This window comes from Coenobita brevimanus, chromosome 18 (genome assembly GCF_032717465.1).
Source record: "Coenobita brevimanus isolate Jiangsu-jjx chromosome 18, ASM3271746v2, whole genome shotgun sequence".
NCBI lineage: Eukaryota > Metazoa > Arthropoda > Malacostraca > Decapoda > Coenobitidae > Coenobita > Coenobita brevimanus.
In genome coordinates this window covers 16,846,423-16,873,875 of record NC_136971.1, presented here as the reverse complement: position 1 = coordinate 16,873,875, position 27,453 = coordinate 16,846,423, and the positions used below count along the sequence as shown (strand labels likewise).

The 27,453-nt window shown below is 44.0% G+C and overlaps 1 protein-coding gene and 1 non-coding gene across 2 annotated transcripts in view; both read left to right on the top strand.

Moving 5' to 3' along the window:
* Polr2G (DNA-directed RNA polymerase II subunit Rpb7) overlaps window positions 1-27,453 on the top strand; it is an 87,084-nt gene that overhangs the window by 41,907 nt on the left and 17,724 nt on the right. Inside the window, exon 5 of the mRNA XM_080266014.1 lies at window positions 19,918-19,983. Within this exon, the coding sequence (XP_080122140.1) occupies window positions 19,918-19,983 (66 nt within the window). The remainder of the gene's footprint in view (window positions 1-19,917; window positions 19,984-27,453) is intronic.
* Window positions 11,573-11,691, top strand: LOC145391556 (5S ribosomal RNA). Its single transcript, XR_013895874.1, has one exon. It is a non-coding gene; the product is annotated as a 5S ribosomal RNA (ribosomal RNA).

The following is a 27,453-nucleotide window of genomic DNA, read 5'->3' as shown; positions in this document are numbered from 1 at the left end:
CATTCCTTCCAAAGATGCACGGGCAGTGTTCCAATCACCACTCCATGCAGTGCTGCCAACGCTAGCCGTCTGGGCCGAGGCCGCAGCCAGTGGCGCGCGCTCGGAGTTGTGTGCCAAGACATGAAAAACCACTCGTCTTCAACTCATCCTTACTCATCGACAGGACCACCTGGAGACCTCGGGATACCATCATTGGAAAGAGGAAGAGTTGGTGATTCTTATGAACTTTTATTTGAATCTCTAGGTATTATAGTTTGTCAGATATGAGGGTTTGAAGTAAGCGTGTTTTTCCCAAAATCTTGGAAATCCCCTGTAGGGAGGAGTGAGCCGCGGTGGTTTACACCCCGGCGGCTAAGGGTTAAGGAGATATGTTTAACTAACAAGGGTTTCTCGATTTAATGCGACTCTACAGGTATGTGATGGTTTCAAATTAGCCACGCGCGCCTTGGACAGTCCCGAGCTGATAGACTGTGTGTGGCAGTTTATGCATAAATACAATTTTTTATTTGTCTGTTGCTTAAACTGGTTTTACTCGAACTATAATGTTCGAAAATGAAGTTTGGCCCCATTCTGAGCAATGTGGCTCATTTTCGGAAAAAATTTGGCCAGGAAAGTGATGGTAGATCTAAATTGTTACAACTTGATGCTGCAGAACAGAAAGAAGAAAACCACTCAGACCAAGATAGAGCAGTTCTTTATGAAGAAGACAGAAAACTTAAGGGAGTTATCTTCAGTAGCACGGGAGTCAGAGGAAGAGGAAGAGGAAGGACAGCAGAGCGAGGAGGGACAATAAATTTAGGGTGGGGAGCGACGACAGGTGGGGTAGTGGAGTAAGGAGGGACAGCAGCAGATGACGAGTGATGCATAGATGAAGTGAGGCTGTGTGTGTGTTATTGTTTGTGACCTACTTACTGTAATGAAAATGTTGCTTTTACTGTAGTGTTTTTATGACCTACTAATGTATTAATAATGTTGAGGAACTTTCACAGTGCCGTGAATGAAGCAGAATTGAAAGAGAATCCACGTAAAAAACGAAAACAGTATGTATTTGGGGAGAAGTAAACAACGCTTCGGCCCATCTAGGGCTCAAATGTTTATTTCTCCCCAGATATACTGTTTTTGTTTTTTTACATGGATTTTCCTTCAAATTAATATAGTTGCTTTTAAGTTTAGAGTAGCACAACTCCCCAAATGGGTAGACATTCCCAGAGTCCAGGAACCTAACCCCCAATATTACCATCGTTTCTTATGGGAAAATTGTTTAAAAAACGCGTTTTTAACTAACTCGACCTCTCCAGGAACCTAACCCTCGCATTATTTGAGAGGTTACTGTATATATATATATATATATATATATATATATATATATATATATATATATATATATATATATATATATATATATATATATTTATGATAAGAAACAGGGAAGTGAGCATGAAAGTGAAAAAGTTACTACATGACAGCATTGTGATACCAACTCGAACGTATGGAAGTGAAGCTTGAACGTTGTTGGAAGGACACAAGTCAAGAGTGAGAGCAGTGGAAATGAGTTATTTAAGAGGAGCCTGTGGAGTCACATAGAGAGACAGGCTGACAGATGAGGATATAAAGGAGCATTGTGGTGTGGATGTGGATGTGATAGGAAGCGTTAGGAGGAACACACTGAGGTGATTTGGCCATGTGGAGAGGATGGAGGGTGAGAGACTGACGAGGAGAGAGTGTGTGAGTGAGGTGGAGAGGGAGAGAGGGAGGGGGAGGCCGAGGATGAGATGGAGGGATGGAGTGGAGAGGTATATGAGAGAGGGGGGTGTCATTTGGGAGCAGGGCAGTGAAATGGCGGGGGACAGGGCGACGTGGAGGCGATTTGTTTGTGGCCACCCTGTACGGGATTGAGGCGTCTGGCAATATATATATATACAGTAATCACTCTAATATCCGGACGCCCAATAACCGAACATCCCCACTACCCGGACCTTATCGTCCTGGGATCCAACCTTCCCAAAATGGTCCGAAAACCCCAAAAAATTATTTAAAAAATCGATTTTTTGCCGTCCGTAATTTGAACTTGCCACGCTCGCCGCGGGAGAGCATTGTTTTGGTTCGTCATTCCTCCGACGTCCGATAGAGCGCCGCTGCATCCTCCCCACTTCCCGCCTGTCTCTCACCGCGACTGGACCTACGCTCTTCGCAATGGCTGCCCACGTTCTCGCTTTTGTGGTGGTGCCGTACTTGCTGCAAGGCCTCCAGCTGTTCTCGGCCCTCCTCTTAGTGTGTGTGATGATGGCCCCGCCACCTGAGAAAAGGAAGAGAGTGGTGTTGACTCTGGAAAAGAAGAGGGAGATATTGGAGAAAGTTGATGCGGGTTGGTCTTCTTCCCGCATTCTCCGTGAGTATAACCTGGCCCGGTCGACTTTGTTCGATATCAAACGTTCCCGAGACAAACTCATGCAGTACACGGCTGACTTCTCGTCGAGAAGCAAACGCAACGTGGAAAGGAAGGTTATGTTTACCCCCAAGTTTGCAGAAATCGACCGATCCACGTTGATTTGGTACCGACAGCAACGTGCAGCTGGTGTGATGGTACGTGGAACGGAGCTGAAGGCTGCTGCTGAGAAGTTTGCAAGGCTTCACAACGCCCTAGACTTCAAGGCATCCGAGGGTTGGCTCTTCGCTTTCAAGTTGCGACATGGCCTTACTAACCAGAAAGCACATGGCGAAGCATTGGACGCTAACGAGGATGGAGTTGACGAGTTTCGGCACAAGGTGAAAGACTTGATCGACAGGGAGGGCCTCACTCTCGGTCAAGTCTATAACGCAGACGAAACTGGCCTATTCTATCGCTCGCTGCCAACGAACACTCTAGCCGAGGAGACGGAGAAGCGTGTACCTGGCCGCAAGCTTTCTAAGGAACGGATATCTGCTTTGTGTTGTGCCAGTGCTAACGGCATGCACCGGCTTAAGCCCGTTGTTGTTGGCTGTGCAAAGCAGCCTCGGTGCCTTCGTGGGGTGATGGATGTCCTTCCTGTCGTATGGTACCATTCTTTGAAAGCATGGTTCACAGCTGTGATTTTCAAAGACTGGTTTCACCGTCACTTCGTCAAGGAGGTCATCCAGTAGCAGACGAAGACACTGGGAATCCCTCGCGACCAGGTAAAGGCTCTCCTTCTGCTCGACAAAGCACCTGCCCACCCGTGCGACAAGGACTTGGTTGCTGAGAATGGCCGTATTAGGTGCATGTTTCTGCCACCTAATACGACTGCTCTCATTCAACCCATGGACCAAGGAGTGATCATGGCAACAAAGCGCCTGTACCATCGGAAGTTCCTGGACGAGGTGATGGTTGTTCTCGAGGACGAGGACGAGCGCAGGGAAGGACGTGACACACGAGGCAAGCGGACTTTGGAAAACCTTCGCCGGGTTTTCGCCGCTACAACATCAAGTCTGCGCTGTACAACTGGGCTAGTACATGGAAGGAAGTCCCTGTGAAAACTCTTGAAAATGGTTGGTCTCGTCTGCTTCTCGGAACAGATGTGGAGTACGATTTTCTGGGCTTTGACGTGGATGACTTCCATGCACGGCTACGTACGCACGGCGACGTTGTTGATGTGGACGATGTACGTGAGTGGTTGGACGACGACGAGGGTGATCCTGGGTATCAGACGTTGTCTGATATCGAGATCGCGTCTTCGGTTGCTGGTGTCAGTCCCGAACTTGAAGATTCCGACGACGAAGGCGACGATGATGCGGACTCCTCTCAGCAGGACACTACTCCAGCCATCCCCAAGCTGAGCGCACTCCGGGAACATCTAGAGTTCGTCCTAGACTACCTGGAACACCCGGACTGCGACAGGGAGATGGGGCCCTTGGGACTCGTGGAGGAAGTGCGTGCTTTCAGGCAGCGCATCATCAATCGCCAGAATCGTCGGTCCTTGCGTCAGTCAACGATTGACAGTTTTTTCAGGCCCGTGACCCCCGCTGTGCCAAGCCCTGGCTCCACTCTGTTGCCTCCCCAAGACAGGCCCTCATGCTCCGAGCCACAGCCCTGCACATCAGCTACAGTGGAGTCACCGCTCGACGTGAGTTTGTGGCTTTCGCCAGAGTCTTCTGCAGTCGGTACGCCATCACCACGACCCAGCGATGCACCCCTTGGTCGCCTGCCAGTGATACTCTCGGACTCTGACAGTGAATAAACAGCAAGAACTTCTCCACTAGACCACACGGGAATTTTGAGTGTTGTGCAGTGAAAAAAACGGTGTGTTGTGTTAAGGTTTTCGAAATGAGAGAAAAGACTCAGTGGAAACAAAATTTAACGTAATTAACCTTCTTTGTTTTGGCTTTGGAAAATAAAAAAAACTTGGGAAAAGTTAATGTGCAACACTAAATTAAACTGGAACATTATTTGGACTAAAGTGAACACTGTGAAGAGAACGGACTTCTGTGTGTTATTGACTAAGTTCAGTGCAAGACTTCAGGAAGAGTGTACTGCAAGTGCTTCAGGAAATCGTGCTTACTGTCAGAGTCCGAGAGGAGGCGGTTATTCATCGAGGTGGCCAGGGACTTGGTGTAAGTAGCCAGAATGTTTCATACTGTACTTTTTTCCATACTATACTTACCAGAATGTTTCATACTGTACTTTTTTCCATACTATACTTACCTCATGCATGTGCAGTAGGAATGTGTTTTTCAGAGTTAGGCTAGGTTAGGGTCCATAAGTACCAGAATTGTTATTAATGTATGAACATACTTCTAAACCCTCATTTTATGTTTCTTTTGCATTTATTTCAGTCATTTATGTGCCTTATTGGTGTGATTTGGGTGTTAAATAGGTGCTATGCATGTCCAGGGGGAGTTGTATAGGTGTTTCTCTGAGTTAGGGTCCATAAGTACAAGTCCATAAGCTGGGGCCCAATATCCGGACGAATCCAATAACCGAACCTACCGATGGCTCTATTACTCCGGATATTGGAGTGATTACTGTATATATACATATATATATATATATATATATATATATATACCGTACAATGGGGATATAAGGACACATTTTTTAACAAAACTGAAGGTGCCTTATACCAAGATGTTGTTTGTTTTCAAACCTTTTATTGGTTCAAAATGGAGAGTAACAATCAGCCTTCCTGGTGTATGCCGTAAAATCTATATAAAGTAGAATTAGTTTGCACAACTCAAGTGGATAATGCTACTACAATTACCTCAGGCTTTGGGGTTTATGTGATACTTATCAAAAATCTCTTATTTTTCGCTATGAAGAATTGGCATGTGTTAATAAAACTTAACCTTAACTGATTTAGAGGTAAATTGGGTAGATTCAAGCTGAATCCAGTGAGAAAACCCACATTTATACTTAAATCAAAATGGCAGTTGTAAATAAAAAGTACCTTTACTGATTCCTGAGCTTTTAACGCAGTGGTTCTTAACCTATGGGTCGCGACCCAAATTTGGGTCGCCAAGCCATTTGGAGTGGGTTGTCAAGAGACAAATATATTACTGATATTATTAATGTTGTATACTATTACTTTTTAACATATTACCGTACTTGTCGATACTTCACACTTTACATTCTCTCTCTCTCTCTCTCTCTCTCTCTCTCCTACAGTAGGCGATTGCATTTGGCTTAAAAAAAAGATTATCACCATGCACACAAATGGGAGTAGAGTACCGGTACTGTACATTTTATATTTTAAAACTTAATCGTTTTCATTTCGGAGTAATGATGCCCAGCTCATGGCTTACGTACGGTACCGAGGTCCAGAAGACATGGAAGAGGAATTTCTGTTTTGTCTACCATTACACACAACCACAACCAGAGAAGATATTTTCAGTACTGTGGACTCATTCTTCAAGGAAGAAGGGCTTCAGTGGAATCAGTGTTTTATGTCTGTTGTGATTGTGCACCAGTAATGCTGAGAGTACGTCATGGCTTCATTGCTAGAGTTAAAGAAGAAAATCCATTCGTGCTGATTGTTCACTGTCTCCTTCACTGTGAGAATCTTGCTTCTCAGGGGTTGTCACCTGAGTTACAGAAAGTGATGCAGGAAGTCATTCAGGTACTGTAGTCAGTTTCATTAATCTAGGGCCATGCCCTCCAGGATCATCAGTCGGATGTGTTTTGATTTTGGTTCAAAACAGGTACACATTTTGTACCACTCTGAGGTTAGGTGGCTGTCACGAGGTAGGGTGCTCCAACGGTTGCCTGAAATGCGGAACGAGACTGAGATATTTCTAGCAAAAAAGAATCATTCACTGGCTCCAAAGATTCTTTGATTCAAAGTAGGTGATGCAAATGGCTTATCTTGCAGATATCTTTGCTGAGATTAACCCCTTAACCGCGGGGCATCACTTTCGTGACGCTTGGGAGCAAGGGATCATACCGCGGGGCGTCGCTTTTGTGATTCTGTGTTATTTTGAATTCACCCGGGCTTCCAAGTGGTGGCTTGTATCATCTATCAGTATTGCCAATGTCCAACACTAGTCAGACTCCTAATCTCATCTGTACTCCCATCCATTGTTGACAGTTTAGCCATTTCTCCCCGTTCTTGACTCCCCTTCCTACCCCCCCCTCCATTACCCTATCCTCTCGCCTGCCCGGCCGTGCTATGCTAAGTAAATCTTCCCTGGAATTTATCACTGATTTCATCCTTTGAAATAAGCCCTATGTCCTATTGTATCTATCTAATGCCAGACGCCTCAATCCCGTTTGGGATGGCCACAAACAAATCGCCTCCAAGTCGCCCTGTCCCCCGCCATTTCACTGCCCTGCTCCCAACTCACACCCCCCTCTCTCATATACCTCTCCACCCCACCCCTCCATCTCATCCTCGGCCTCCCCCTCCCTCTTCCCCCCTCCACCTCACTCACATACACTCTCTTCATCAGTCTTTCACCCTCCATCCTCTCCACATGGCCAAACCACCTCAGTGTGTTCCTCATAACGCTTCCTATCACATCCACATCAACACCACAACGCTCCTTTATATCCTCATTCGTCAGCCTGTCTCTTCATGTGACTCCACAGGCTCCTCTTAAATAACTCATTTCCACTGCTCTCACTCTTGACTTGTGTCATTCCAACAACGTCCAAGCTTCACTTCCGTACGTTAGAGTTGGTATCACAATACTGTCATGTAGTAACTTTTTCACTTCCATGCTCACTTCCCTGTTTCTTATCACTGCTTTCAAAGAACCAGCAACCTTTCTTCCCTTCTGTACCCTTTCAAGCACTTCGCCCTCCAAACCTCCATCCTTACTCATCACACTACCCAAGTACTTAAACGTACTCACATTTTCCAATTCCTCACCATCCAACCTCGCTGTACATTCACTGACTTCACCTCTCTCAAAGACCATCACTTTACTCTTCCCTACATTCATCTTTAGATTCCGTTTCTTACACACTCTCTCAAACTCATCCACCAAGCCTTGCAGCTCCCCTTCGTCTTCACTCAACAACACAGTATCATCTGCAAACAACAGTACAGGGAGTTTCCAAACACTATCCTCTCTGACCAAGGCCACTCCAACATCCACTACCCTACCTTGTACCTCTTTTATTACCCCATCCATGTACAGATTGAACAACCTTGGAGACATGACACATCCCCGTTTCAAACCAACTTTCAAAGAGAAAAATTCACTTAGTTCACTATCCACACGCACTGCAGCCTTTGCACCATCGTACATACTCTTCACAGCATTCAACAACTTCCCATCTACTCCATATATTCTTAACACTTTCCACAATCCTTGTCTGTCCACCCTGTCATATGCTTTCTCCAAATCCATGAAAGCCGCATACAACTTCTTTCCCTTCTTTAGAAACTTTTGCACTAAAGATCTAAGAATGAATATCTGATCTACACAACCTCTTCCCTTCCTAAAGCCTCCCTGTTCTTCTCCAACTAATTTCTCTGTTCTTTCTCTAACTCTGTCAATAAGTATCCTACCATACACTTTTCCTATTATACTAAGAAGACAGATGCCCCTATGATTACCACACACTTCTTTTTGCCCTTTTCCTTTGTACAAGGGAATAATTATACCTGACTTCCAAATCTCCGTGACTCTACCTTCCTCCCAGTCCAATCTGCACATCTTCCACATCCATTCTACTACTTTCTCTCCCCCATGCTTCAGCATTTCACCGCACATTCCATCAATTCCTGGGGCTTTCCCCGATTTAACTTTCTTCATTGCTTCCACAACTTCTATCCTACTGATTTCTTCCTGTCTTCTCACCTCCCTCCTTGTCCCAGCCATTCCCCAGCCACTTATACTCGCATTACTTCCATCCTCTACGTTCAACAATTCCTTAAAGTGTTCTCTCCATCTGCTCACTTTTTCTCCCTTCTCCACTAGTAATCTACCATTTTTATCTTTCACTCCCCTGCTAACTTCACTTCCACCCTGTCTTACTCTTTTCACCTCTCTCCAGAACATTTTCTTACAGTCCCTCCACTTTACACTCAAATTCCTTCCAAATTCCTCATCCACTCTCTTCTTACTCTCTCTTACTAATCTTTTCAACTCTCTTTCTTTCTACATATAACTCTCTCTTCCGCCTCTCAACTTCTTCCACGCCCCTATTTCTCATCCATTCATTGTATGCTTTCTTCTTTTGTGCCACAGCCTGTTTCACCTCTTCAGTCCACCACTCTGTTCCTTGCACACCCCTCCGTCTTCTCTTCCTTCCACACACCACATCACATGCTGCACATATTTCTTCTGTAAATATCCTACACACACCTTCCACATCTCCCATCTGCTCCAATTCATATTTGCCCAGTCGTTCCTCCACTTCTCTCTTATACTCTGCCTTTTTCTCATCCTCTTGTAACCTTTCCACTCTCCATGCAACTACTCCTTCCTCTCGTCTTTCCCTTATTCTATACCTCCATCTTACTTGAATTTTAATTCTGGCCACCACCAAGTAGTGGTCAGAAAGTCCACTCCCCCAACCTCTATAAACTCTTGCATCCATTACACATCTTCGCATCCTTTCATCCACACACACATAATCAATCATTGCCTTCCTTTCATTCAGTTCACCACCCACCCTTCTCATCACTCGCCATGTATACCTGTGGATCATTTTATGCCTGAATAGGGTATTGGCTATCACCAACCCCCTCCCAGCACAAATGTCCACTAAGGCACTGCCATTCTCATCTATCTCAGCAGGCACACCCGACTCACCAACTATTCCATCCGCCTTCACATTCCCAACTTTACCATTCATATCACCAATCAAAAACACTCTCTCATTCCTTCCAAACTTTTCCATGCACACTTCTACATTTGTCCAGAACTCTTCTCTCACTCTGCTTGCACGATCTTGCGTTGGCGCATACACACACACAGTCACCCATATTTGTATTCCAACATTCAACTTTACCCACACAATCCTTGACCCAATTGATCCATACTGTCTTATGCTCCTCTTCCATCTTTTACTCACAACTATACATACTCCTTCCTTTGCCCTCTCATTCTCACCTACTCCTGCACATATACCCCATCCATACTCCCATTCTCTCACACTTTCTCCTCCCCATTTTGTTTCAGTTATTCCACATACATCCACTTTCGCACCCTCAGGCACCTGGACAATCTCTTTCCATATACTTATACCAAATAATATATACAAGAAGGAAATAAGGTAAGTGAGAGTGCCATACACCTGGAATTGGCTAATTATCACCTGACAACACCTCACGTGCACTCGTTCGCTAATTTTCGCTGTTTATTTCTCCTTGAAATATGCCGTATAATCTATTTTTGTAATAAATATACATATAAGGAGGGAAGGGAGAAGCCTAAGTGATATTTACATTCACCTGGAACTACCTAATTTATAATGTATTGTCTAGATTTCCTGCCAATCATTTCACTGCTATATATTAACTGCTGTCAAGAGGCTAACGTTGGCAGTAATGCATTTCCCTAGGTAGGCCACCACCCCGGCCCACCCTTATAAGTTCACTCTCATCTTCCAATGTGGAGGTACGTCTGTTTGCTCTTGCTAACTTCAGGGACTTTTCACCCCCATGCAAAGGGCCCTGTGACCTTTACCCCCTACTAAACCTCGTGTGGAAAGAGGTAAAGGGCTGACAGTTGATAAAAGAGTGACTACGATCTTTCTATTGAGTAAAACAGTGCAAGTGGAATTGTAAATAATGTGTAAACAGCAAGTGAAAGTAATGAATGTAAATATACGTGAACAGTGGAAAATAGTTTTATAAGTTACTTCAAGTGACAGTGCATAACACAGTGTAAATAAAATAGAAATGTAAATAACGTAAATAAAATAGAGAACGTAAATAGAAATGTAAATGAGTAGTATTATAAGAATACGAGTATATACCCTAGGAGTAATGAAAGTGAAAGTTTCACTCTAGCATGTCTGAATACTATGAGTTAGAGTGAAGGTGAAAGTGACATTCACTCTCAATGCTAGTATACAGGACGAGAAAGTGTATGCTATGTATTTTACTGAAAGAAATTGAATCCCTACAGTGACAATAAACTAATACTACTGAAGGAAACTTCTGGATAAAGACTGTAGTTATATATAAGTGTTATATAGTAATAGAAATATAAAGTGTGAGGGGTTTTATGAATAATAAATGACAGAATACCAACAGCGAACTAGCGCAATTGGGGAGGTCATACGTGCTCGTAATTTTCATTGCTTTCACAGTGGTTTTTATTTGGAGTATGGATCCCAATCTACTTGATAATCATAGAGTAGTGTTTATAGTGTTAATATCTGGCTGTGGTAATCATATTACGGGTTGTCGGGAAGTGTAAAGTGGAGACTTCGTTATCCAACTTCAGAGGTCTCCACAAGTCCTACGGTAATCGACGAAGGCTCAACAAACATCCCAGGAGAAAGCTGAAGGTATGTGCCATATGCATATGTAATTTTAATATTCTAGAAATAATAACTGATTTTTGGCAAATATTTTTTGAGAGTCTGTCGGAGCCCGAATAACCCTGCTGGAGACGCAAAACATTGGGAAACATGCCCGCGGTGTAAGGGTTAAGGCCTTGAACATTTCAATGCAAGGTCACGATCAGACATTAGTTGGGCTGTCAGAGAAGGTACTGCATTCAAGGGGAAACTGAAGCTGTGGAAGAGTAAAACTGAGACTGGGAAGACTGTTTCGTTCCATCTTTGAGTGAATTTCTGGGAGACGAAAAATTTTCTCTCACCCAGGTCCAAAGCATCATTGTGCAACATATCTCCAGACTAATCGAAGAGGTTTTCACTAGATTCCTGAGAATGTGATGAAATATGCCTGGGTAAGAAATCCCTTCAGCATTGAAGCTGAAGAAATGACCTGACGAGATTTCGAACATCAGCTACCTCCAGGAGCAGCTCATCGAGATTCAGAATGATGAAACACTTCATTATGATTTCAGGAAACAAAACGAATCATTGAGCTCATTCTGGATCAGAGTTAAAAGAAAAAAGAAAATTCTTGGAGGTGAAGCCCTGAAAGCACTCCTTCCCTTTGCTACAACTCATTTGTGTTAGGCAGGATTTTCTGCACTCAACGGCCATGCCACGTTGAGTACACCGCTTCCCATGCGATCAGCGAAGTTAAGCAACGTTGGGTCTGGTTAGTACTTGGATGGGTGACTGCCTGGGAACGCCAGATGCTGTTGGCATCCCTACGTGTCAAGTGGGGTTGGTGGAGGATTAGTGCCCCTCCCTGTAAAACAGTTAACTCTAAGCCCTTGGCCACCCCGTCTGGGATACATGGCATCTGGCAATGAATGAATGATGAATGAATGAATAAAGTACAGAAACCGTCTACAACCAGAGCATGACCTAAGATGCAATCTGTCATCTAAATCACCCCGGTTTGAGAAGCTTATTGAAACTTTTCAGTGCCAGGGATCTCACTGAATATAGTACTTTATGTCTCAGACAACATCCAAAATAGTGACTCTCTCCTTAATGGTCAGAGTAAATAGGTGTATCATGAACATGAATGAATTATTTTGATTTTCTGATCTTCGATTTATTTTTTTCCTGCCAAAATGTGTTGATATTTTAGTTCTTAGGAAGTACATATAATAAAAATGAAATTTATTTATTATGACATCAATAAAATATTGAAATATTACTTTGGTTTTAGTCACATGATATGACACATATGTTTGTTTCAGTTCTGGTGCAGAGTAAGTTTACGAGGGTTTGGGTCGCCATATAGACCATCTTATGGATTTTGGGTCACCAAGAAAAAAGGTTAAGAACCACTGTTTTAACGCATCAACTGGCCAGCAAATTGGGTTTTGAAAATAAGTTTGGCCTTGATAATTAGTGGCATACCATTGACAAACTGTGGCACTTCAGTTCCACTTTTCTTGATGTAGGCCTTGACAAAATGACGTAGCTCTAGCAAATTGAACGCATATCCATAGTCAACCAAAGCTACAATGTTCTGCGCAGTGACAAGTTCCTCAGAAAAATTTGTCTGTTTTCCTGCCAGCTTTGCCATGCTCCAATGAACACCCACTGATTCTAACATGCAAAGAACTGTATGGTAACTTGTATTTTGTTGCGGCTCACTTATAGGCATTCCGTGCGATGCCGTGGCCACTGTCTCCTCTGTGTATAGCAGCCTCTGGGGTCCCTTTACTGAAGTATAGGTTCTGGGCATGGTTCTGTCAAAGATTTATACAGTACTCATTAGTTATGAAGAAAGTGTCTGCATATCATTACTAACATTGCTCCAATAACAAGTTTACATGTAAAATAGCCATGATGTCACAGTTACCCCAACTGTCAACTTATATTATTTAAAAAAAAAGTTGCTAACGGATTACATTGAAATTCAACACATATTTACCTTGTGATATTTGCAGTTCCTGGTGAGAAAATAAAGATGATCCCCCAAGTGGACTCTGACCGGTACCTAATCTTGTTTCCACTACCCGTCTATCTATCTATCTATCTATCTATCTATTGCCAGACGCCTCAATCCCGTTCGGGGTGGCCACTAACAAATCGCCTCCACGTCGCTCTGTCCCCTGCCATTTCACTGCCCCACTTCCAACTCACACCCCCCTCTCTCATATACCTCTCCACCCCATCCCTCCATCTCATCCTTGGCCTCCCCCTCCCTCTTCCCCCCCTCCATCTCACTCACTTACACTCTCTTCGTCAGTCTTTCACCCTCCATCCTCTCCACATGGCCAAACCACCTCAGTGTATTCCTCCTAACACTTCCTATCACATCCACATCCACACCACAACACTCCTTTATATCCTCATTTGTCAGCCTGTCTCTCCATGTGACTCCACAGGCTCCTCTCAAATAACTCATTTCCACTGCTCTCACTCTTGACTTGTGTCCTTCCAGCAACGTCCAAGCTTCACTACCATACGTTAGAGTTGGTATCACAATACTGTCATGTAGTAACTTTTTCACTTCCATGCTCACTTTGCTGCTTCTTATCACTGCTTTCAAGGAACCAGCAACCTTTCTTCCCTGCTGTACCCTTTCAAGCACTTCACCCTCCAAATTTCCATCCTTACTCATCACTCCCCAAGTACTTAAACGTACTCGCATTTTCCAATTCCTCACCATCCAATCTCGCTGTACATTCACTGACTTCACCTCTCTCAAAGACCATCACTTTACTCTTCCCTACATTCACCTTTAGATTCCGTTTCTTACACACTCTCCCAAACTCATCCACCAAGCCTTGCAGCTCTCCTTCGTCTTCACTCAACAACACAATATCATCTGCAAACAACAGTACAGGGAGTTTCCAAACACTACCCTCTCTCACCAGGGCCACTCCAACATCCACTACCCTACTTTGTACCTCTTTTATTACCCCATCCATGTACAGATTGAACAACCATGGAGACATGACACATCCCCGTTTCAACCCAACCTTCAACGAGAAAAATTCACTCAGTTCACCATCCACACGCAATGCAGCCTTAGCACCATCATACATACTCTTCAGAGCATTCAACAACTTCCCATCTACTCCATATATTCTTAATATTTTCTACAATCCTTGTCTATCCACCCTGTCATATGCTTTCTCCAAATCCATGAAAGCTACATACAACTTCTTTCCCTTCTCTAGAAACTTTTGCACTAAAGATCTAAGAATGAATATCTGATCTACACAACCTCTTCCCTTCCTGAAGACTCCCTGTTCTTCTCCAACTAATTCCTCTGTTCTTTCTCTTACTCTGTCACTAAGTATCCTACCATACACTTTTCCTATTATACTAAGCAGACAAATGCCCCTGTGATTACCACACACTTCTTTTTGCCCTTTTCCTTTATACAAGGGAATAATTATACCTGACTTCCAAATCTCCGTGACTCTACCTTCCACCCAGGCCAATCTGCACATCTTCCACATCCATTCTACTACTATCTCTCCCCCATACTTCAGCATTTCACCACACACTCCATCAATTCCTGGGGCTTTCCCCAATTTAACTTTCTTCATTGCTTCCACAGCTTCTACCCTACTGATTTCTTCCTGTCTTCTCGCCTCCCTCCTTCTCCCAGCCATTCCCCAACCACTTATACTCGCATTACTTACCATCCTCTATGTTCAGCAATTCCTTAAAGTGTTCTCTCTTTCTGCTCACTTTTTCTCCCTTCTCCACTAGTAATCTACCATTTTTATCTTTCACTCCCCTGCTAACTTCACTTCCACCCTGTCTTACTCTTTTCACCTCTTTCCAGAACATTTCTTACAGTCCCTCCACTTTACACTCAAGTTCCTTCCAAGTTCCTCTTCCGCTCTCTTCTTACTCTCTTTTACTAATCTTTTCACCTCTCTTTTTCTTTCTACATATAACTCTCTCTTCCGCCTCTCAACTTCTTCCACGCCCCTATTTCTCATCCATTCATTGTATGCTTTCTTTTGTGCCACAGCCCGTCTCACCTCTTCATTCCACCACGCTGTTCCTTGCACACCCCTCCGTCTTCTCTTCATCCCACACACCACATCACATGCTGCACATATTTCTTCTGTAAATATCCTGCACACACCTTCCACGTCCCCCATCTGCTCCAATTCATATTTGCCCAATCGTTCCTCCACTTCTCTCTTATACTCTGCCTTTTTCTCATCCTCTTGTAACCTTTCCACTCTCCTTACAAATACTCCTTCTTCCAGTCCTTCCCTTCTTCTATTTCTCCACTTTAATTGAACCTTGATTCTGGCCACCACCAAGTAGTGGTCAGAAAGTCCACTCCCCCAGTCTCAATAAGCTCTTGCATCCATTACACATTTTCGCATCCTTTCATCCACACACACATAATCAAGCATTGCCTTCCTTTCATTCAGTTCACCACCCACCCTTCTCATCACTTGCCATGTATACCTGTGGATCATTTTGTGCCTGAAGAGGGTATTGGCTATCACCAACCCCCTCCCAGCACAAATGTCCACTAACGCACTGCCATTCTCGTCTATCTCAGCAGGCACACCCCACTCACCAACTATTCCATCCACCTTCACATTCCCTACTTTACCATTCATATCACCGATCAAAACCACTCTCTCATTCCTTCCAAACTTTTCCTTGTACACTTCCACATTTGTCCAGAACTCTTCTCTCACTCTGCTTGCACGATCTTGCGTTGGCGCATACACACACACAATCGCCCACATTTGTATTCCAACTTTCAATCTTACCCACACAATCCTTGACCCAACTGATCCATACTCTCTTATGCTCTTCTTCCATCTTTTACTCACAACTATACATACTCCTTCTTTTGCCCTCTCATTCTCACCTACTCCTGCACATATACCCCATCCATACTCCCATTCTCTCACACTCTCACCTCTCCATTTCGTTTCAGTTATTCCGCATACATCAACTTTCGCACCCTCAAGCACCTGGACAATCTCTCTCTCTTTCACCTCATCATTCGCTCCCCTTACATTCCAATGTCCAATTACCATGTTCTTTATCTGGTCCTTGGTCATCATCTTTTGGTCAGTCCTTGTCAGAAGCCTATTGTTTGTCTTTTTAGTTAGTTGTTTTCCGGGGAGGGGCACTAACCCTCCGCCAACCCTTTTAGTTGCCTTTTACGACAAGCAGGGATACTTGGGGAGTATTCATGAAAAAAAAAACCCTACTGCCAGCGGCTAAAATTTTTATTTCAACACTATCTTCCTATGAGCACTCTACTCTGAATGGGGAAGAATTTTAAATACCTGAAAACATGCAAAATTTGGTAAGAAAGAAAAATGAATACCACACATTTTGGCCAAAAAACGAAAATAAATTTATTATGAATATTTTTTAGCATTTGTCAAAAAATATCACAATTATCTCACACTATCACAATTCCCCCATCGTACGGTATATACACACACACACACACACACACACACACACACACACACACACACACACACACACACACACACACACACACACACACACACACACACACAGTGCAAGTCCAGTAATGTGAATCGCAGGAGACTGAGGGTCTTTCGAACTATTTATTTTTTCAGACTATTGGGAGGGCCCTTTGAAAACATTAGAAATATTTCCATGATTATGAAATAAACACTTAAAATGATATGGATTATTGCTTTACTCCTTGGAAATGCATAGAATTGTAGATGAATAGTTGCAGGCAGGTACAGCCTGGGAAAGTCGCGTGTTATACACTCGCTCACCACTTCGAAATAGTAAATGTGAGACAAGTGTTAAGTGAAGCAGTAGCCAATATTCATATATCTGGTAACTGTGTGAGAAGGATGGGGATGGATGAGGGAGGGGTAGGAAACATCAGCTCCCCCATGTCTTCCTCCTTGCTTAACCTCTCCCCTCCCACACAGTGGTACCAGATATTTGAGTGTCTGGCCACTGCTTCACTAGTCGTTGTCTCACGCATAAGGATATGAACTGGCTGGCTGGTGTATAAGGCAGAACTTTCCCCAGGGGTACATCCAAGTCCAAGTCCAAGGGCAAGTCCAATTCTGATAAATCCTTAGACAAAGCCAAGAAAATTTCAAAAAAAGCCCAGAAAAATTTGAATAAAGCCCAGGAAATTTAGAAAAATTTCACTTTGACAAATTCGGAGTATTGGGATTTTTGGATTATTGGTGGCCGGATGAGAGGACTTTTACTGTATATATATATACATATCTATATATATACAGTACCCTCGTGTCCAACACGCGTTTGTCCAGCACGATTCGCGTCCAGCACGGAGAGCAAAAAATTAGTACAATTTAATATGATTTAAGTACTGTAAAACGGGTGCATAAGCATAACACTGATGGTGCTCCGAGAAGTGGGCGAAATCCGCAGAGTCCGCCTCTAACACGATCACCCCTGGTCCAACACTGTCATACTGGACGTTCCCGTGACGCCGACAGCCAATCAAAACTTCCTATCAAGTAGCCTCCCCCGCCCGCTATCGTGACGAGATCGTGATGTCTATCTATCTATCTATTGCCAGACGCCTCAATCCCGTTTGGGGTGGCCACAAACAAATCGCCTCCAAGTCGCCCTGTCCCCCGCCATTTCACTGCCCTGCTCCCAACTCACACCCCCCTCTCTCATATACCTCTCCACCCCATCCCTCCATCTCATCCTCGGCCTCCCCCTCCCTCTTCCCCCCTCCACCTCACTCACATACACTCTCTTCGTCAGTCTTTCACCCTCCATCCTCTCCACATGGCCAAACCACCTCAGTGTGTTCCTCATAACGCTTCCTATCACATCCACATCCACACCACAACGCTCCTTTATATCCTCATTCGTCAGCCTGTCTCTCCACGTGACTCCACAGGCTCCTCTTAAATAACTCATTTCCACTGCTCTCACTCTTGACTTGTGTCCTTCCAACAACGCCCAAGCTTCACTTCCGTACGTTAGAGTTGGTATCACAATACTGTCATGTAGTAACTTTTTCACTTCCATGCTCACTTCCCTGTTTCTTATCACTGCTTTCAAAGAACCAGCAACCTTTCTTCCCTTGCTGTCACGTGATGTTTTATTTAAATTTCTCCCGCCACAGCGCCACTCAGTTGCATAATTCGCATTGGACGGTGCTTTTTTCTCGCTGCATTTTCTGCCCTTGCTACTGCATTTTACCCAGCTCACGATGTCTAGGAAGCCTTCTGAGAACCCCAAGAAGTGGTGGCATCTCTCTCAGGCCACCAAGCTAGAATTCATTGAGAGGCAGAAGAAAGGGGAGAGGAATTTCAAAGGATTTATGAGGGAGGTTGAGGAGGAGCAGCAGCCATTACCCGGTAGTGACGCCAGGCCATCCTCCAGGGACCCAGTAGGACTACCTAGTCTCGGATATCACATTCCATTCCCAGGAAGCCCACCAACATTATCCTAAAAGGTTAGTTATCATTCATAGTACAGTATCATTTATTATAATTACAGTAGTACCAGTATATGTATAGGTATATGGTAGGTATTTAGGGTGACTTTTCCTAGGGTTGCTGACATAATTCATTTTTCCCCATAAGCTCTGTTGTTTGTCCAACACGTTTTTGGTCCAACACAGGACCCATGCATGGAAATATTACCGTGTTGGACGCGAGGGTACTGTATATATATATATATATACTCATATGTACAGAACATGTAATTTGTATTTATATATGTATGTACAGCTTACAGAGGGTAAGAGTTTTAAGTTTTTGAGTGCAGTTATAGAGACAAGAAGTATATATGCAAAAGAACTGGAGAGTAGAGTGGCACAGAGAAGGAAAGTGGGTGTTACTAGGAAGGTTGTTGTACAGAACAGAGGAGGTTTGAATATGATAACTGCAAGAGAATTGCCTGAAGGAGTATTAGTACCCACATTAATATTTTACAATATATGGGTTTGACACAGGTCTGGCATAAAAACAAAGTCAAGAGTTAGAGTGATGAAGGTGGGGTTCTTGAGAAATGTGAGGGGTGCAGAGAGTGGATAGGATAAATGATTCATGCAAGACATACAGTATAATAAGGAAGCTTGTGAAGTTGAAGAGAGCATATTTAGATGGTATAGTAATATGGAGAGTGCTTAGAAATAGGGTGGTGAAAGTGAATTTGAAGGTGGGAGGTGTGTTAAGCTAAAAAATTGGAATGACATGGTAAATGAGTGTATGAGAAAGAGAGGTTTGGAAGCTGACGAGGGTAGGGAGCTAGCAAGTGAGTGAGCTCATTGGATGAATTTTTTACAGAAGAGTGTATGATAAGGGGTTGTGCCTATAGGTGTCATTGGATTGTCTCTCTCTGATAGGTAATTATGAAGCTACATGTGGAAGGGTGTACCTAAGAGGTGGTACCAAGATTATGGGGGCCTGAATGGTGACTGGATGGGTGTGTGGCCGATTTCATTGGATGTTCCATTGATTAGTTCTCCCACTATCATATTCTTTCCTTTTTTCTTGGTGTATGGACAGTACTTCACCCCACATGCATATGGGAAAAAGAGACAGGATGATGATGATGATGATGATACGACTGCAGATGAGGATGAACTCTCACCCTACAGCGTCAAACGTTAAACTGATGGATGTCCTCTTGTGCATCTGTTTTCCTATCAGTCTCTTGCCAAATACCTCAGTACCATAAGGGGTGGCCACAAACAAATTGCCTTCATGTCGCCATGTCCTCTGCCACTTCACTGCCCTGCTTCTAGCTATAAGGGAGTGGACAGAATAGACTTTCTGCTTCGAGTATGAAAGCTGATCCTTGAGTTAGACCCTTGCAGTATTTTAGTTTTAGCTATACTGAACATCATATCCTTTCAAGCATATAAAGTTATTATCTTAACTGAAGTACATTAATTTGATATTCATTAGTTACCAATTCTCATTGTTATTGATGGTGTGCATCTTCATCTGAATCTTGTATTTTTTGTTTTACAGTCCATCCCCCAGGACCTAGAGTTTGATCCTAATTCCAATCCTCCATGTTACAAGAGCAGAGATGAGGTAAGCTGAGTATATTTACAGTGATTAAGTTATTCTTTGGTAAGACATTAATATAGTTGTAAGTCAGAACTTCTGCAGATTGACAGGCAGTAGGAGTGGATGGTGGAATAGTAGATGCTGGAATATGGGATAAGAGAAATAGATTGTTATGCTTGGTTTATATTCCATGAGGTGTTTGTTTGCTTGTTTTTGAAGGCTCGAACATTCATGCATGCGTTGGTATTGGTCACCTAATGGCGGCTCTCCATGCTGCTTGATCTTGGGCAGCTTCCCTATTCAGTCCCTTATCCCTGAGGTCACATTCAGTGACCATGTCCAATGTCTTTTTCGGTCTGCCTCTCACAACCTTACCCCTAACATTAACACTTATCACTTTCTGCACCCAGTTATCATTCCCCATCCTCTCCACATGCCAAGACCATCTCAATCTACCTCTCCTCATCACATCACCAATACACCATAGTACCATCCTACCCCTCAACTCTTCCATCATAAATCGAGCTCACCTAGGCCACACACTCAGGGACTCATTGCATGTCCACCTTATCATTGTCATTTCTTTACTTTTAAGCCTGCAGATATCCTTCCATTACTGCCCATGTCTCACTACCATACAGGGTTACACTCCTAACACAGGCTGCATACAAAGATCCTTTAGCACAGAGGGAGAGCCCTTTTAGAGTCAGGAGAGGCAACAGCTCCCTGAACTTCTTCCAGCCACTCCTCACTCTAGCCACAGAGCTAGCTACAGCTCCACCTCCAGCATATAACATGTCTCCCAAATAGCAAAACTCCTCCACACACTCAAGAGACTCACCAGCAAGTTCAGTCCTTTGACGCTTGAAAATCTCCACCTGCTCTCCCCAACACACTGCACACATGACATCAGCATTATCTCACAGTCTACCTCTAATACTACTACATCTCTTATGATACACCCACATATCACAGACACTGCACAAGATGGAATTACTTCCCACACCCTTATGGCAAATCGCATATGGTCCCTCTCCCTCTTCATTGACAGTACCACCACCAGCCCTAGATACTATTACTTTTGTTTTATCTGCATTTACTCTTAAGCCCTTGTTCCCCATACCATCTCTCCACATTCTAGATCTTTCCTTTGCCTCTCTTTCATTCTCTGCAGTCAACACCAAATCATCAGCATACAACATCTCCCATGTGAGTCCATTTCTGAAGTCACGTGAGAGGGCTTCAAGTACCATGATAACAAAGGGGCTCAAAACTGACCCCCGGTGCTCACCAGCATTCACAGAAAACTCATCACTCAAATCCCCATTCATTATTACCTGGGTGTGAGCACCCACATACATGGCCATAACCACCTTAACCAGCCACTCCTTGATCCCAAGCTTTCTCATTGCCCACTTCACCACCACGCTAAGGAGTCTGTCAAGGAGTCTCCAAATCAACAAAAACAAAGTACAGGTACCTTTTCTTTCCCATATATTTTTCCTGAAGCTGTCTGACAATGAATATGGCATTAGTGGTCCCTTTGCATGGCATAAACCCAAACTGCATCTCATCAGTATTCAGTCTCTCTCTAATCATACCTTCTAGAACCTTCTCCATTACCTTCATTATCTGGTGTGAAAGCTTTATGCCTCTATAATTTCCTCTTTCCAGGGCATCACTCTTCCTCTTGTACACATTTACAATTACACTCATCATCATCATCATCATCATCTTCATCCTCATCATCATCATCATCATCATCATCATCATCATCATCCGGACCTCCTTTCCCACCCAAGGGCAGGGTGAGGAGTAGCAATGTCCAAACAGCACAAACTTGCCCAATCCAAATAGGCCACACTTCCATTCACTCATCATTCAAGCCCCCGGAATCCTGGCTCTACCGAATACGCCAAAAAACATTCACCATATTCTGCAGCTTCACACAAATGTATCCGGTTGTGTCCATCCGGACGCTGCCATGCTCACATGGGGTGCCAAAGTCCCTGATCATGCAATTCTCCTCACAACATTCATGCAGCCAGCTCGATCTCTTGTCAGTTCCTTAGCCTCACTGACTTCCAAACCTCTCTTCCTCAAACACTCATCCACGATATCTCTCCACCTTCTCTTTGGCCTACCTCACCTCCTCCCTCCTTCAGATTCGCTCAGGTAAACCTTTTTCACCACTCTATTGTTATCCATTCTTTCCACATGACCATACCATCTCAGTACACTCTCTTTGATTCTGGTGTCCATTGACTTCCTCACTCCACACTTTTCACGAATCACACTATTTCGTATCCTATCCACCCTCTGTACTCCACATACATTCCTCAACAGTCCCATCTCCACTGCTCTTATTCTTGACTTTTCATTTTCATGCCACACCATAGTCTCACACCCAATATGTTAGAGTTGGCACTAACACTACCCCAGGTAAGCCTCGTGCAGCTGCAACACTGAAGCTTCTGTTTCTTATCAAGGCCTTCATTGCATCAGCTACTTTTCTTCCTTGTGTCACTCTACTTTCAGCTTCTTTTGCACATTTTCTTCTCTTTCCTATCACTGTACTCAAGTATTTGAACTCTCTCACCAATTTGTCTCTCTCCATTCACTGACATCACACTGGGAGTCACCTTCTCTCTCAGTAACCATCACTTTACTCTTCTCTGCATTTACTCTTAAGGCACAACGCTCACAGACATCAGCAAAACTCTGCACCAGCCTACCAAGTTCTTGTCCGGTACTTGCAAGCAGTACTGCATCATCAGCATACAACAAATTTACGATATTCCACCCATCACCATTCATTGCCAACGTCATCCCTCTCTCCAGTACTCGTGTTTTCACTTTTCTCATCACCCCATCCATATATATATTGAACAACCATGGGGACATCACACAACCTTGTCGCACGCCCACACTGATTGTGAACCAATCACTTAGATGCCCATTAACCCTAACACATGCTTCGCTGCCATCAAAAAAACTCTTGACAGCACCTAGCAGCTTACCATCTACACCATACATGCGCAAAACTTTCCACAATCCCTCTCTGTCTACTTTGTCATATGCTTTTTCCATCCATCATCATCATCCAATCCTACATTGCCCCATGAGGAGCGTAGGAGCCCGGGGCTAAGCAGTTGGTCCCGACATTTAAGATGAGAGTGACCAGCCTCACTCATCCCTGAGTGGCATTACATGAGCAATCAACCCCAACCACCCCTTGGATATAAACCTTCACCGGCTCAATCTGATTGGAGCGCAATAATTACTCACTAAACCACCAGGTGCCAAAATTTGGTTATATGGTTACCACCCAGCACAGTAAATGGTTTCCTGGTGTACAGGAAACCATTTGGCTTGTCACTCAGTGTAGAGTCACCCACAGGCAGAAGGAAGAGGAAAGAATGAAGGAAAGAAAGACAGAAGAGGGAGTGTAAAGTTACCCATAGGCAGAAGGACAAGGAAAGAATGAAGGAAAAGAAGACAGCAGAGGATGGAAGGAAAGAAGGATGGAGGAGAGGAAAGGGCAGACACCCGAGAGCAGCGCTACATCGAGTGAGTGGATGGTGAGCGCTCCCACCTCACTGCCACTTTCACCTTCTTAAACTTGAACTTGACATACATACACCTCGAGCTGACACATTTATAGTCTCTCATTCCATTCTGCCACACCTCATTCATCAACAAGGCAACACCTTCCTTACATCTTCCTCTCCCATTCATTCCCGATCTTACACATTTCACACCCTCCCACTCCTCCACTTCGCACCCTTTCATCTTTGTTTCACACAATGCTATCACAGCATATCTCGCACTCTTGAACACATTCACCACTTCCACGCTCTTGCTTTCCTCATTCACACTTCTCACTTTCCACATGGCCACATGAGTCTGCCCATTTGGTTGGGGCCCTGGGCAGGTATTGGGCCCTCTGAGGCTCTCTGAAATGACTGCCATGATTAAGTGATTTTGGATAGGGGAATCTGGGGGACACTTAACCCTGCTAGAAATCCCAGTTATATGGTTACCATCCAGCTTAGTAAATGGTTTCCTGGGTACAGGAAATCATTTGGCTTGTCACTCAGTGTAGAGCTCATATGGCATCACTCTACGTTGAGTGAGTGGATGATGGGCACCCCCACCTACCACACACTCATATATAGTCATATTTATCAGGTCAGTGACTAACCTCGCTCCTATATCTTCTGAGGCTTTCAGCATTTCAGCAGTCAACCCAGACACACCAGCTGCATTCCCCACCTGCATCTTGCCTATTGCCCCACCCACAGGAGCAACATCAATCAAAGGCCAAGGGCCAAACACTGGATCTGCTGGCTCCAAACCTTCCTTGTCCCAGTCAAACTCCTCATTCAACAACCGGCCATAATGCTCTCTCCATGCATCTTTAATATCCGCACTGTTCAGCACTGCCCTTCCTTCATCATTCTTCACACACTGCTCACCTATGATATCCTTGTTCTCCCACTTCATCTGATTTGCCACCTTAAATATCATATTCTTCCTTTTCAGACAATTTAGGTTATCAAGTAAAAGTCTTTGTAACTCAGACTTCGTCCTGTAAATCTCTTTACAGCAAGCTCGCCCCAAACGCGTGGGTTTCGTTCCAACCGTGGCGCGTTCGGCGCAAAACTGCTTAAGTTTTAACTACAGTGGGGCACCAATTTTCGCGCCTAATTGGGTCCAAAAATAATGCGCGAAAGTGGAATTAGCGAAAGTTGGGGCATTATCTTTATGGCAAAAAGGCTAATTGGTTCCCGGTTATCCTAAAGTAACATCAGATTTTCATTTTCACTTGCAATACAGTACATCAAATCACTATTGTACATTGCATTGTGAGATACAAACAATAAAAACTGTACAGTACACATTATATGAGGAGAAACATACCACAGAGACCAGGTTGAGGTGTTTAATGGATGTTGGGGGTAAGTATCCGAGGCGCTTGGCGGGCTTATTTAGCCACGCCAGACGTATTGGCGCCACCTCTTGCTGCCTCGCTACCACTCTCTCTCTCTGCCTCCTCAGATGCAGCTTGATGCAACACTTCCACTCTGTGCTGAATTTCCCTTTGTGCTAGGTTCTCTTGAACAAATGCCGTTTCTTCACTCCAACATGATACTCTCTTTTAGCCTTGGCCTTTCCTCCCGACTTTGAATGTCCCGGCCACTTTTTATCACCACCACTGCCTCCCGGCCCTCCCCCCACACCACCAGGCTCTCCCCCCACACCACCAGGCCCTTTTCCCACACTACCAGGTATAGTAGAGGCCATTGAACCGTGAGAATCCAACACAATGGAGCTAGCACGCTCGTACACAATGGCGGGAATGGGTGGACAGAGTGTTGACATGACGTCATTCAAGATGGCGGTGGGTTGCGGGCGGGCGGTGCAGGAAATTCAAAGTTCAAAATATTGTCCCAAACCCAAAATTTGTGCGCAAAAATCGATTTTTTTCAAGCAAAAGTGGAAGTTAGGGAATATTTGGTGCATGCCGCGAAAGTGGATTCCGCGAATCCTGCTGTAGCGAAAGTTGGTGCACTACTGTACTCCTTATTTTGCTCCTTAAACCCCCTAAATGTGGTGTTTTGCTATTATCTGCTGTTGGTAATCAATATGAAGCTCTTGAAGTGGTTAGAAGGTTTCTTTAATGTTATAACTTACAAGTACAGTACTGCACAGCAAAACTTAAAACTTACAAATACGTAAACACAAGGCAACATTCTGATGCCGATCGGTTTCGGGACAATTTGCCGTCAAGTCATTTTGCCACCACAGCAGTAACAAGATACTTTGTCATCATTAATGAAGACAGGTATGGGTGACACCAGAATAATATTCAAAGGCGACTACAACGAGGATGAAACAAGTTAATTATTGACTAAAGGTGTGAATCGTCCTGACGGGGAATCGGCCATGTTTTCCGGGGAATTGTTTCACGGCGAATTGTCTCTGAACCCGCCAATCATGGGTAATTATATAAATCAGGTTATCTGGTTACAAGGTTTTATTTAATGCTTTAACTTTATTTAAGTGCTTTAACTTACAAGTACATATCAGAACAGTAAATATTTAACTCTCAAATACAGTACTGTGGAGAAGCAGTACAGCAAACCTAACGAAGAAATAAAAAAAGGCAGTAATCCCTCCACTATCCTACGTAATAGAGCCAAAGGCATGTCCGGAAAGTGGTCCTGTCCGGATAGTGGGGACCAGCCTCCTGGACTTGTACTTATGGACCCTAACTCAGAAAAACACCTATACAACTCCCTTTGGACATGCATAGCACCTATTTAAGACCCAAATCACACCAATAAGGGACATAAAAGACTGAAATAAATGCAAAAGAACCATAAAATTAGGGTTTAGAGGTGAGTTTCGTTTTGTTTCGTTTGTAAAGGCTCCAACATGTTTGCATGCGTCTGCCTTGGTCACCTAATGGCGGCTCTCCACGCTGCATGACCCATTGCAGCCTCCCTGTTCAGTCCCTTAACCCTCAGGTCACACTTAATGACCTTGTCCCATGTCTTTCTTGGTCTACCTCTCATAACCCCACCCCCAGTATTAACACTTCTCACCTTCCTCACCCAATTATCATTCCCCATCCTCTCCACATGTCCAAACCATCTCAATCTACCTCTCCTCATCACAACACCAATACACTCCAGTCCCATCCTACCTCTCAACTCTTCCATTGTAAACCCAGCCCCTCCAGGCCTTGGACGCAGGGACGCACTGCACATCCACCTAATCATTGTCATTTCTGTATGTCTGAGCCGGCGAATATCTTCCTCCTTCACTGCCCAGGTCTCACTACCATACAGCATTACACTCCTAACACATGCTGCATACAATATTAAACATTGTGGGTACTTAGAACAAGTCCCTGGCTCCAGGACTGGTACTTATGGACCCTGACTCAGAGAAATACCTCCCTACTGCACATGCATAGCACCTAATACCCTATTCACACCAATAAGGGACATAAAAGAATGAAATGAGGTGTTAGAGGTAAGTACAGGATGGAAAATACAGTACAGTATAATATGAAACATTCTGGGTACTTACAGCAAGTCCCTGGCCATCTCGATGAATAACCGCCTCCTCTCAGACTCTGACAGTAAGAAGGATTTCCTGAAGCACTTGCAGTACACTGTTCATGAAGTCTTGCACAAAACAGTCATTTGCACTCAGAATTCCATTCTCTTAACACTGCACACTCTTGTCTTACTTGCGCTCAGTTGTACCTTAATGAAATTAGTGTTGCACTCTGCACTTTAAGTCTTTCCACTCTTGAAACCATTTTCTAAACAAAACACACTGAAGTTAATTTACGTTAAATTTACAGTCCATTAAGTCTTTGTCTTTTCACTCAGAACTCAAATTCCTTAACACTATGCACTGTTTTTTTCACTGCACAACACTGTAAATTCCCGTGTGGTCTAGTGGAGAAGTACTTGG